This window comes from Frieseomelitta varia, unplaced genomic scaffold, assembly GCF_011392965.1.
Source record: "Frieseomelitta varia isolate USP_RPSP 00005682 unplaced genomic scaffold, Fvar_1.2 scaffold_129, whole genome shotgun sequence".
Taxonomy (NCBI): domain Eukaryota; kingdom Metazoa; phylum Arthropoda; class Insecta; order Hymenoptera; family Apidae; genus Frieseomelitta; species Frieseomelitta varia.
Window position 1 is genome coordinate 205,474 of NW_025108961.1, and position 14,171 is coordinate 219,644.

Below are 14,171 nucleotides of genomic sequence, written 5' to 3' on the forward strand. Positions count from 1 at the left end.
CTTTCTGGTCTAGTTTTTCCTACTCCTTTACGACACATTTTTTTTTTTTTTAATTCATTGATATTTGAGAATTGTCTTCCATTCTGGTACACGACCCTTCCCAAATTCCCCCAACAATTTTCTAATAATATATTCATATATTAAAATATATAATACAATATAATATATTCAAGTATAATATATTCAAGTCCGGAGACTTGGCTGATCATTCTAAAGCACGAATCTTTTTTATTTGCAAATGTATTATTTCACCGTTTTCGCACGACCGCAAAATTCGTACCGCGTACATGTTCGTCAATCATAATACTCTTTATTATTTAATTTCCCTACGATAAATTATATTATATTTGATAGTAAGTAATACGTTTCCATCTTACCGTAGTAACCAACATCTGCCTGTGGGTCGACGACTCGGAAGTTGCTCCTTTAAATTTTAACCGTGATAGTAAGTTCATTTAAATTGAACCTTTATGCATGACTCTTTGCCATTTCTTATATAAATATGTTTCCCTGCACAGTTTATGCTCTCGTTTTAGCCAAGATTTTCGTCACAATTCTTTAAAAGACGTCGAACGTTCCCATAACTCCCAGCTTTGTCGTAACTTCGGCTTTTTCTGCAATTTACCTCGCAGTCGAGCTTGAATTTGACACTGCACGCATTGCAGCAACATTTATCCCGAGCTGTTGCACAACGCGATCGTCCACAACTTCTCCTTTTGCCATAATTATCGAGATCTTTTAGCAAATTCATCGTCACGCGCATTCGACCGACTGTATTTCACATCGAACGTTACGCTTTCGATAACTACCGTACGACTGAGGACGAATAAATATTCGGTCTTGTACAATCCTGTCCGCCTCGAGGCTGCGCAATATTTACAATTTCGATTTCGGAGTAATTGCTTCTCGGCAATAACATTCAACATATTACACGTATGTACAATCAATATTCTAGGAATAATAATTCCAAGAATAATGTGACAATCTACCTACTGTTCCTAATTTACGATACGTGGTATGAGAAAATATAGAGTACTATCTTCTTGTCCAAGAGTATAATATTTAATATTGAAAGAAATATAATGTACAATAAGTATACATATATATAACATAGTATATATGTATATAATATACAATAATATATAATATAGGATACATATGTGTAATATACAATAAAATATAATATAGTATACATATGTATAATATACAATAAAATATAATATACATATGTCTAATATACAATAATATATAATATAGTATACGTATATATAATATACAATAATATATAATATAGTATACATATGTATAATATACAATAATATATTATATAGTATACATATATATAATATACAATGATTCAAAGAAGTGTGAAATTATAAACAAACGAAATTACAAACAAAAAAGAAAAATAGATCATTTTTATTGAAATGAATACTGCAAAATAACTGTAAGAGTTCCGAAATTCCGGGGAACTTTTGTCTCCTTGACTTGTTTAATAAAAATTGAAGAATAAAAGTAAGTTGGATTGAATTGATTAACTTTCAAATGACTGTGTATATTAATAAAGTATCTAATAATAATCTTCTATCGTACATACTGATGCACACACACTGACACTAGGAATCTCCTAGTACAACTTTCCTCATGACGTTTGACAAACATACGTATACATCAGCCTATCGAATGTAATTATCTCTCATCGATTGTATTTCGTATTTTCGATTTTTGGGCGAATTTTATTCAACAGACAATAAAAAGCAGAGTCATTCATTCATAGTTTCTACAATCACTGCATTCATTCGTCCTTCAGTTCTCTTTCAACCGAAATTTAATGGAAATTGGGGAAATCCCAATTCCTTTTAATTAATGCCGAATTGAAAAATCTGTTTACCCCCTCGCCCATTTCTTTTCAACACTTAATCCCTCGTTTTACCTCCCGTTATCGATAGCGATACTGAAGTTGGAAAATGATCCAACAGTGACGAGGCAACTGAATTAGAGAAGAATCGGTAGATTCTGACTCTAATTTTACGAAACTTAGGAACTGATGCGTGCATATTTCAATGTATACGATTCAAACCGAACCGACAAACGGGCCGAAAGCAGCAGCAGCAGCAGCAGCAGAAAAAGAAGAAAAATCGGACCAACGTTCAACGAACCGAGGTTCGAGGAGGTTCGTTTCGAACCCGCGTCGGGGTGTTCGAATCGTTTGGCGGGACGAGTTTGCGAGCGAGGATAGTATCATCGTTATTCTCGGAGAGGCCTCGAGGTTGGACCAAGACGAATCAATTACGCGGCCGGCACGTACAACCGTTACGACTGCCGGCCCCGTAAACGTGACTCGCGAACCGCTCGTGACAGATATGGAGCAAACTGGCACGTTCGAGCGCGGATCCGGTGCGCGGCCAGCCCAACCACCCCTCGTTCCACCGTCCACTCCATTAATTAGCCGTAATAAACCGCGCAAACTACGCCACCGATTCGCAACTGCCTGGCGAACCGCCTCTGGCACGGCCTCGCACCGAGTCGTCGTCCTCCTCCGCATTTACCTCTACCCTCCGATCGAGCTGTGAATCTGAATCTGCCCGCGTTTTTTGTTTTTCGATTTGATTGGCAACCCGCCTCCCCTCTGAATTTTGTTGAACATTTATGGGATTAATCGAGGGGGGGGGGGGAACTCTGGGTTTGACTCTTTGAAGACGGATGCTCGGCAGACCGAGCTGATGTATCAATCGGATTGTTTCTTTTCTTTTTTTTTTTTGTCTTTCTATCTTTCTTCAATTTCTCGAGCACTTTCGAGGGAATTGAAGGAAAACGAGTTCATCTGAATCGCGGTTGTTCTTGATAAAAATTTTTCAGAGGTTGTTTCTATATTTAACGTCTGAACGTAGATCTAGGAGAAAGTAGAGTAAAACCGAATGTGTTCAGCTTCGTGAGAGAAAATCGGATGGCAAAAAGAGAAAATACTTGCACGGGGCTTTGGACTTTATTGGACAATAAGAAAATGGCCAAACTTTTTGGACAGGGAAAATGAAAAGTTTCATCGTTTCAAGGAAATAAAATTTGTACAAACGTGTATAAATACTCGGTTTTGCTTCATAGGGGATGGATAAAACCGGGTACATATTAAAAGACGTATAAAATGAGATACAATTATAAAATTTTCATTTTTTGTTAGTTAATTTTTATTTAGCTAGAAATAGTAAAAACAATTACTAATGAAGAAACGTAAATCTGCAAGTCTCGTCTGTCGATTGTTAATGTTTCTTTGAATATTATTTCCAGAACAATTCTTGCAGCTCTTGAATTATGTTAGAAAAACGTACTGAAACGTACTGAATGATTTGGAAAACGATATAAATAGTTAAATCGATCACATAAATGCCATTTTGCTCGCCATTTAGTTTTTACGACTGCTTCTTTCGAACAGATTGACGTATTCAGAAAGTTATAGACATTTAGAAAGAAAATAGCGTAGTCAGTTTTTAATCTATCACATAAATGCAAATTTGCGGACTTTTCGCTGCGTAAAAAAAAACAAAAAAAAAAAAAAGATTTAAATAAGGAGTGAATGGTTTCAAGAGGGTCACAACTAACTGGTTTAATTAGTTTTTCTGCAGAGGTCACACAAAGGTGATGCACGTTCCTTAAATAGAATTGTAGAATTTTCAATGCACCAGTTCACCGATCGTTGCAGCTCGTTATTTCCTGCGAAATAGCATTGAGCTATTTATATGTCGAAATTACTTGGATTCCATTAACTAGGGAGATGTTAAGTTTATACGAAATTTGAAATCATTCACTTCTTGTCTGAATATTCTACTTTTTTTTTTATGATACAAAAAAAAAAAAAAAGAAATGTAAACATATTGAATTTTACAAAATTCTTCATGTTTCATATTATACGGCTCAAATGTATCATATTATCATAATAATAATCATAATATTAATATAATTATACATCACGCAGTCTTTTCCTTGCTACCAAAATTCGCACGAATAGAGTGAAAATTCGACTTTACTTTCCAACTTGGGAGAGATATTTTTAGATGAAAATTGTTTCTCCTAACACTAAAACTACCAACGACTAAAAGTATAACATTCGTAGCACAAATTAAAATAAATTAGAATAAATCTGCAAAGTATCTGTTAATATATTTCATTATAAAAATCACTCGAATATCTAAAGATAAACTATTACAAGTACATAAAGTTCCCATAGAAAATTATAAAATTAGTAATTTTCACCACTTTTTGGTAGCTCCGCTGTTGATTATCGTAGATTCATTGATCAGAAAAAGAGAAACAATAATAATCCATCGCGTGTAACGATTCGATACTCAAGCATAATCTTATTGCCAAATGTATGTTACGTAGATCTCTTTGTCGGTTTGGCAATCACGAGTCAGCGAGGGATTAAAAGCCAAGAGGGACCAACGAGGACAGGAGAGATGGCCGACGAATCGGCTCTCGATGGAAACGCGATGAATCGAAGTGGAAAGAAGGGGTGGGAGACGAGCGAGAAAAATCGGTGGCGGGCGCGAGAGCAAAAAGCAAAGAAACAGAGAGAAAGAAAGGAAAAGGAGAGGCGAGACTCGAGGAAAGGAAGAAAGGAGCACTCGACACGACGCGACGCGACGCGACGACTGTTTCGGTACCGAGAGGCAGAAAGTCGGCCCGGAGGGTTACTGCTAAACAGGCAATTACGAGACTCCTCGGTGGAAGACGCTCGTAAAAATTAAAGCGGCGGAGGAACGAGAGGCGGAGGTCTTTGAGGGAGGGAAAAGGCGCGAGATGAGAACGAAACGGAAGAGCGATGAGAAGACGAAAGTCGAGAACGAGAAACGAGGGGGGAAAGGAGAAGCGTGGAGTGGCGTGGAAAAAAGAAAAAAAGAAAAGAAGAGAAGAGAGTGGTGTGGAGAGGCAGCGAGAGAGCAAAGACGAGACCGGCCGATCGAGCCTTCTCGGAGATGCTCGCCCGAGGCGGCGTGTCATCGGTTTGCTCTTCTCTCGTTCGATCGAACCGTGCCGAATTCACGGACCTCGCGACCTGCGAGTCGAAATCGGCCTTCGGTTCACTTCGAACCTTCGGCTCCTCGATTCATCAACGATACACCCGGCGTTCCTTTTCATTTTCCGTCAAGATCTAGAATGTCAACCGTTTCAGTGCTGGCCTTTTTTCACCATATAATATACGAAAACTACCGAGCAACAGCAACGATAAAAGCGGATGCCTATTTACGCGCGTGGTTTAGATTTAATTGAGAAAAAAGTCAGCTTTAACCTCTTGCGCTGGACCGTCGAGAACATTTTGCCCCAAAATTGCAACATTTAAGTATAACCCAGACCAAAACAGATAATAAATTTATTGCTTCTCGATCGTTTCGATCCAGCGATCGCCGATATCCGACGAGTTCAAAGGAGAAAGAAAGCGATCGAATTACTGCGTACGGTTCTGGTCACTCGTTACGGTCCGCAATCCAGTTGTGCCAATGCAAGTGGTTAATCGAAACTACACAGCGCGGCTTAATTGTAAATTTCGTCGCATAGCGGCCAAATACGCGAAATCCGAACAGCGTCGAGAGAGATTCTCCGCTGCGGCTCGCGGCGAACCCGTCCGCGTTTAAACCACGGTCGAAGAAAGTTTCCGGGGTAACGCCCGCTCGATATTCCGCCGCGGAGCCGATAGGTATAGATAATCCAGCGACGTAGCCGGACTTTAAGAGACACGGGTCTCCCTTTCAGTCGGGCGAGACAGAACGAGAGAAAAAGAGAGAGGATAGATACGGAGGTTGGACCGAGGGTGGACGACCAAGGGTGGATTGATCCGTGGTCATCGTGGCGGCTCTCTCGATACATCCCCTCCTCTCCAGCTGCCCTCGTCCCTCGTTCGTGCTCCCTCTTTCCCCTTTGCTCATTTTCCTTCGGCACCCTCGGTTTTCACGACCCTCTCCTCCTCTCCTCTCCTCTCCTCTCCAGCTCGCCTCGTTTCCTTCGACTCCCCGGGAGGCGAACGTCTCCGAGGCCGGGCATACGTATATATATATATATATATATATACATACGTAGGTATGTCGGTTAGAAGCACTCGTCGTTCGGTTCGTGTTACACCACCGGTCCACCCACTTCATTACAACCGCCCGAGGAGAACGACAATGACAACGCGGATGCTACACCACCGCTACCGCCGTTTCTCTCTACGACCACCGTCGGAAACTTTCCCTTCGGCTGCGCCCTTAAGTGAAATCCTGGCATCAATCTTGCTAACGACCTGGGATTAACGCTAATTTGTCGACCGCGCGATATTGCCGAATCGCCGAGATATCTCTGTCGGTTCTCCCTCGTCCCGTCTCTTTTCTCCATCCGTTCCTTTCCTTTCTCTCTCTCTCTCTCTCTTTCTCTCTCTTTCTCATTTGTTATCATCTTGCTTCGTACGGTATTCTTGATTATCCGCCGCGATCAAGAAGTTTCATTTCTCGATCGAGTGCGACCAAAGCCTTATCAAAAGGACAAAAATGACATCGTTAACAAGTTTGGTTACTACGATAAAGTATACCAAGTGTGCACACATTGATCGAATCATTTTCCTGCGTCTGTTAATCCAGTTTAATTTTCTGGTAATAGTTTGACAATGGCCTGAAACGTTCTTTCTAAACAAACGAAAATTTAAACTCGTAATTATCTCACGCCTAAGAACCGGCCATACCAACGGCTGACACATGAACACAAAGTCAAAAATACTTCACCACCCACCTGCACTCATTGCAATAACCATCCACTAATAATAACCCACATACTGCACGAATGCCACACCACAGAAATACGGAATCAATGCAAACATAAACCTGACTTCTGAAAATGACATACAAAGAGTACTAAAATACTTCAAAAACATAAACTACTACACTCATATCTAATGGCACCGTCGTCGCTAATGACCTCGCTGTCGATGCGACATTAAAAAAAAAAAAAAAAAAAAATAGAAGAAGAAGAAGAAAAAAAAGAAAATCTAAGTTTTTAAGAGATTACAGTTACATCTATAGCCGGTCTTTTCCAAATTGTGATAGATCTTTTTGTTACAATAATTTTTTATTACATAAATTACATCGTCGAATGGAACATATGAACATCTAATTAAGAAGACTGAGCCTCTCTTTAGCAATAGTTGTCAAAAATCTGTCGCAGCTCAACACGTTTCCCATCCGAGGAGAACATTTTAATACTTGATGGACGCAAGATTGTACTATAAAATCAGTAAAATAAGTATCGTCGTTAATGACCTCGATGTCGATGCGATATTAAATCTGCGCAGAAAGGAGAAAAAGAGAAAGGAGAGAGGACGTTCGCCGTCTCGGTGAAAATTTCTGAATCCATCGCGAACACGTTTGGAAGGCTCCTCGAAGGCCGAGAGTTTCCTCTGGTATCTCGAGAAAGATCACGTCCGTGCGATGTGCTCGCGGTCGACGAGAGTGGCGGCCCGCATGCTCGACACCCGCTGGAAATGGTTCGTTTCGGTCACGGTGACACGTACCCCTGTGGAGAGCGCCACTCGAACCCTGCTGATGACGCGGATTACGACAACGTGAGCCCGAGTCGATGCTCACCTGGCTCTCTCGACGAAAGCGTCGTCGAGCGTTGCTTCTAACGTCACCCTCTCTCATCGAGAATCAAGCGTCGAATCAACCTCGCTCGAGAAGACAGAAAAAGAGAGAGAGAGAGAGAGAGAGAGAGAGAGAGAGAGAGAGAGAGAGAGAGACAAAGAAAACCATACGAAAAAACCGAGCGAGTCGCCAAGTAACCACGGATGACGTCGGATAGAATCGATTCGACAAAAAGACGTACGCAGCATCTACGTATGAAAGTTATTAAATATATTTAAGCACATTTCGGTATGTTAAGTATATTTAAATATTGTTAAATATACACAATACATATATTAAGTATATTTAAATATTGTTAAATATACACAATATATATATTAAGTATATTTAAATATCGTTAAATATTACTATATTACTATATTAATATATTAAGTACATTTTATTAATATTACTATATTACTATATAGTATATAGTAATATAGTAATATAGTAATATTACTATATTACTATATTAATAAAATATAGTTAATACATTAACTATACTTTATTAATATAACTATATTAAATATTACTACATTACTATATCAATACATTAACTATATTTCATTAGTATTACTATATTAAGTATGTTTAAATATTGTTAAATATACACAATATATATATTAAGTATATTTAAATATTGTTAAATATTACTATATTACTATATTAATATATTAAGTATATTTTATTATGTAATATTACTATATTACTATATTACTATAATATAGTAATATAGTAATATAGTAATATAGTTAATACATTAACTATATTTTATTAATATTACTATATTAAATATTACTATATTACTATATCAATACATTAACTATATTTTATTAGTATTACTATATTAAGTATGTTTAAATATTGTTAAATATACACAATATATATATATTAAGTATATTTAAATATTGTTAAATATTACTATATTACTCTATTAATATATTAACTATATTTTATTAATATTACTATATTAAATATTACTATATTACTGTATCAATACATTAACTATATTTTATTAGTATTACTATATTAAGTATGTTTAAATATTGTTAAGTATACACAATATATATATTTAATAACATTTAAATTATGCGTCCAATGAAAAATTGTTTGATACGAACAGTTACATGGTTTTAACCGCTTTCAACTGGCAACTGACTGCGGACCATAACGAGTGGCCGTGTACAATAATTCGTGGTCTTCCTTTCAAACTCGTCGGTACGACTATCACTCGATAGAAATTATTGAGTGGTAATAAATTTGTTATTTGTTTTGCTTCGGTTATACTTGACTGAAGAAATATTGCAATTTTGGGCCGCAAAAAAATTTGCACGTAAGAGGTTAAAGAAGGCAAAATATGACGTGTCAATTTCTCACGCGTGTGTCGAGAAGTCTCGAAATCTCCAAGGTCATCTTTATTTCCTTCAATCGAATCATATACGTATTTCTTTTCCATCGTAAATCGAAGGAATATCAAATTCCAAGTAAAAATTTGCATTAAGCTACACTGATATATACATATACATATCGATGTTAATGGAATCGTCTCTTACGTCGCTTCTCGCCTCTCGACGTTCTCGCGCGCTCTTCGCGACCGATAAAATTCCTCTCCACTCTCTCGTTCCCGGCCAGAGCTGTTTCCGAAACAGACAACAGAAACGGAGCATACGTACTCCGGTTCCGATATACCTGCGAGAGCGATGAATAGTCAAGACCCGTTAGGCGTTTCCACGCAAGAGATATCATTGATCGTGTATCGGTTTGTGACGCGTGACGCAGATAGCGACCACTAATATCGTCCACCACACTGCCTCCATCGTCTATCGTCCACCGCGGTTTCGTTCGTTGCGCGATTCGATTCGATTCGATTCGATTCGATCCGATTTCGATTTCGATTTCGACTCGACTCGACTCGACTCGACTCCTAGGCACGAGCACCAGGCGATTTCCTTTCTCTTTCGGTCTCTCTATCGGCACTCGGGATCGAGAGAAACGAACGTTTCCACCGAATGCACCGACCGTCGGGGCTCATTGTTGCGTAACAAGTTCGATTTCTGCCTCGGCTCGGACCTCTATTCTCCTTCGACCGTCTGATTTTCGATTTCCTAAGTGTTCGATCGATTGGTACTTGGAATTCTTCTCTCCCTCCCTTTTCTTTTTTTTTTTTTTTTTTTTTTTTGTTCTCCTCGTACAACTGCTTCTGAGCGAAAAGAGGATACTTGAAAAGTATCTCTCGTCGAAAGAGAAATTTTGCTCGAGCTGTCGAGCGACGAAGGAAATGAAAAGGTTCAAATGGCTGGCGGAATGAAAGAAGAACGATGCAAGAAGGAAATGAATTACCGCTGAACATGACGTAACCCGCTTGGAAAATCGGCGAAAACGGTTCGTGATATCGAGTTTAACGAACGAACGACTCGTGAATTGTAAAAAAAAAAAAAAAAAAAAAAAAAATCGAAGAGGGAAAATAAAAAAAAAAAAAAAAAAAAGAAACAATCGTAGAGTGAAAATGAAAAGAAAGAAAAAAAAAAAGGCGGTTAACGACAGAGAATCTAGGCTTGTGTTACGTCTGTGTGTTGGGTGTATTTTATAGTATCACGAGGCGCCGCCAAAGCTAGTGGACGCCTTGACCGCCGTGAACTTCGCCGTCACACTCCTTTTCCTCATTGAGTGCATCCTCAAACTCATCGCCTTCGGATACAAGGTATAGAAAAACCCTCTTAATCACTAACTCCACTAATATTAATCACACGCAATTATATTTATATAGTGTATAAATTCTACATTTTTTTTGAATTCTTTTCTTCTTTTTTTTTCCTCAATCTCTTTTTTCTTGTTCACTGTACTCAAGTTCAGATCACCCCGGACGCGTTACCGACATTTCGCGAAGAGAATTCAGTTGCGATAATTGATGAAAGTTGATCGCGTGCCGTGATTTGGAGATCGATCGAGAAAACGAGAAAAGCGGTACAAATGAAAGAGTTTGACTAGCGCGCCAGAAAAGAGCAGTTCAAGTGGTATGTACAATGTACAATGTACTGTGTATCGGAGGAGCGTTCGAAACGTTGAAATTTGATCAAGAGAACACTGTGTGACTCTCTCTCCCTCTCTCTCTCTCTCTCTCTCTCTCTCAAGATGCGGTGAAAAGTAGACGCTTTTCTGAACGTAAGATTCCCCCGTTGGATCGACGTAAGAGCGATCGAAATGTGTACCGATTAACTTCTCGAGCGGCTACTCGTGAAAATGGGGGGAGGGGGAAGCGAGTGTCAATAACTAAATAATAATTAATAAAATACTGCGAAGTGTATCTCATTCGTGATACTAACATGGCGAACGAACGAACGAACGAACGGAGGATAAAAATAGAGAAGGCCAAAAGTATTTATCTCGTCAACGAACGAGCAGGATATTTTCATTGGTTTGCCGTATAACGAGTTGCATCGTAATTTCCTCCCATTTTCCTGCTGTTTCTGCGCGTGAAAACACTTGGAAAAAAAGGAGATGGACGAAGGAACAGAGTTCGTCGGTATACCTTTGAGTCGCCCTGTATTTTAGAAGTAAAAGTTAGAAGTAAACTGTAAACTGGCGATAGTGCCGAGCAGCTGCAATAGAATTGAGATTTTTTACGTTGATCACTCTTTACTGGCTTGCATATATATATATATATATATATATATTTTTTGAAACCATTAGACGAAAGTGATCTCTTTCCCTGGCTCCTCCCGGAAAAAGGGTGTAAAGTGTAGAGCTTTTCCGCGACGAAACCGCGTCTCTATCTTTCTCTCTTTCTAGTTTGCTTGCTATTATACCTATTATTACGGCATGCTTCCGTCGTAGATATTACTTTAGAAGAGATCCCGTCACATATACTTCAACCGATCATCGATATATTCACCGAACCGTGCGATTCGGGTATCTCGTAATCGCCTAGAAACCCACTCAGCCAAGTTAAGTCTCTTTATCTTTCATACCAACACTCTAACTACGAGCGAGAAGAAATTGGAGAGATATCGGTAGATTGTTTCTTTTCGGTATTACAACTCTCAACACCGACGTGTTTGCAGCGTGATTGTTTCGACTTCTTTTATCAGTTACGTTTATTATCTATTCGTACTACACACAATATTTATTATTTTATGTTACACCGACTGCACTCGTGGACCATAGTTACGATAAACGTCTTTTCTCCCGATACGTCACAATTCGAACGCGGCACAATCAATCGAGCATTTCGATTTTGAACATTTATGTTAGCGAAGAAGTGCGTCATTAATACACACGTACGTACACACACGCACAAGCATACATACACAGCGAAGCATACACGCGAGGAAACGGCGAGGAACAAACTTACAAAAAGGTCGGATCTGCGAGAGCGGGACCGAGCTTCTTTCTTTCTTTTCCTCTTTCGAATCGAGTTTTGGTAGTTTCTTAGCGCTAGTATTTGCGAACCGAATTTACACACTCTCGAACTGCCTCCAAGTTTCTTTCGAACGTTCGTACTCGTTGATAGTTCTCCGGTTCGCGAGGAAAGAAAGAAAGCAGAAGAAAAAAGACGAGCGACGGGTTTTTGTGGTTGGATCGGTTGGAAGAAGCTTGGAAGCAACGATAGGCAAGTTCGATCGCGCGATCGTTTCTAATCGATTTCTTTTCTAATCCCTCGGCGAGCAGAATTTCTTCAAGGACGCCTGGAACCTGTTCGACTTCATCACAGTGATCGGCAGCATCGTGGATGCCCTAGTGATCGAGTTCGGGGTATGTAGAGCTTCGGCAAAGATCGCCTTCGTTTCAAACCGTTGAGTCGAGTAAATGTTCAGAGTGGCGTAGTTTTACAGAAAAGGAGAAGTAGAATATTCAGACGTTGAATTATTTATCTAACGATGAAACCCTCGATGACACCTCTGGCTCCCGTTTTTACTTAATTGTGTCTAAACCCAAAGTGTTTGCTTGACTGTACATTATTATCAAGTGTTGTCTTTCCTTTAACCCTTTTGCTGCTTCTTTAGTTTCAGCAGAGTGTACAAACATAACATGCTAGCAGGTAAAGTCGACGACTTTTATTCGAGTCCCTAAAATGTCATGTATTTGCGTAGCTTTATGCTGCATTCATACGCTACACACTCACGTTATCACACCTGTACGTTACACACAGCCACCACGACACACGTGTATATCCAGTTACACATGTACATTACAACCTCACGAAAGGGAATGCTTTCGAAGAGAAATGATTTGCAATAACAGAGAGATCGACAGCAAAGTGAAAGAATTTCCCTTCGAAGGATCTCTTTCTCGTTCACTCCGTATAGAAAAAAGAAAAAAACCGACATTCTTTCGAACAGTCAACATAAATACAGCACTACCCATCAAGTATTTCTTTACTCCTATGTAGTAGAAGTATATTTATTAAGACCCGAAGTAACATCGTGCTATACTTCCACATGCCGTAATTGTAATCCAGTAAAAGTGACAAATTTTTATATATATATATATATACACATATATTATACATAGTTGAGTATCGATGCCACGTCGAGACTGTCGAATCGAGATCTCCCTTAAATGCTTGCACTCCTAGTAGGTTTGCTGAATCGGCAGAAATTAACATGATCTTTTGGCTGAAACTTACTTTTAGAGATCAAGGTAAGCCAAGCCGCACCTTTTCTTCCATCAAGCTTCGCGTAAATGACAGTTGTTATAAAACTCTCATTGTCAGTCTCAGCCGCCGCCAGACTAAGCTTCGTTTACACGTGTATGTAAATCTCCGCTAGTTTTGTTACGTACTCGCATATTAAGAGATCAGTGTGCATATAACGACCGATCGATCCAATAATTTTGCAATGTCGTGTATTTTTGTACTAGGAGCGGTTTTCGAGTATGCCCAGTGGCGGTCAACTAGGCGAAAAAAAGGTATAAGTTCTGTCACAAGTTTACGCCCACAGATGTAAGTTGTCGCCGGTTATACATTTAAAAGAACATTGCGCCGATCACACGGAAATAATCGGATACACATATACAGGGTGTTTCGTAACTTGTGGCATCCACTTTGGGAGCTGATTGTACGCCTAAAAATAATGAAAAAAAAAGTCATATAAATATATGTCCTATCTGTCTTCGTTTATGAGATATACTGAATTTTCTGTTTTAATTACTTTTACAAAAGATACTTAAAAATGGCAACCTTGCATTTGAAGACAAGCCTGCACGCGTCTTGTCATTCATCTGGTTACTCTCTCTATCATTCCTGGTGTTTCTCGAATTTGTCGGAAGCCTTGCTCTATTCTATTTCGTAGTATTTCAGCATTTTCAATACAATAGATTTTAAATGTCCCCACAAATGAAAATCTAATGGATTGGATTCAAATCCGGAGAACGAGCAGGACCCAATCCATTTATTTGCAAAGTGTTGATTTAAAAATTGCCTAGCCACTCGGCTAAAATGCGGCGGAGCTTCATCATGCATAAACCGCATACGAATAATCTAATATCGACTGGAACTTCCTCTAATATTTCGTGTAAACGCGTGCTCGAAAA

The 14,171-nt window shown here is 39.0% G+C and overlaps 1 protein-coding gene across 1 annotated transcript in view; it reads left to right on the forward strand.

Moving 5' to 3' along the window:
• The first annotated feature begins 9,340 nt into the window (after positions 1-9,340).
• LOC122528707 (voltage-dependent P/Q-type calcium channel subunit alpha-1A-like) overlaps positions 9,341-14,171 on the forward strand; it is an 8,203-nt gene continuing 3,372 nt past the window's right edge. The window contains exons 1-4 of the mRNA XM_043654105.1: positions 9,341-9,391; positions 10,231-10,341; positions 12,309-12,392; positions 13,500-13,547. Coding sequence (XP_043510040.1) covers positions 9,341-9,391; positions 10,231-10,341; positions 12,309-12,392; positions 13,500-13,547 — 294 coding nt within the window. The remainder of the gene's footprint in view (positions 9,392-10,230; positions 10,342-12,308; positions 12,393-13,499; positions 13,548-14,171) is intronic.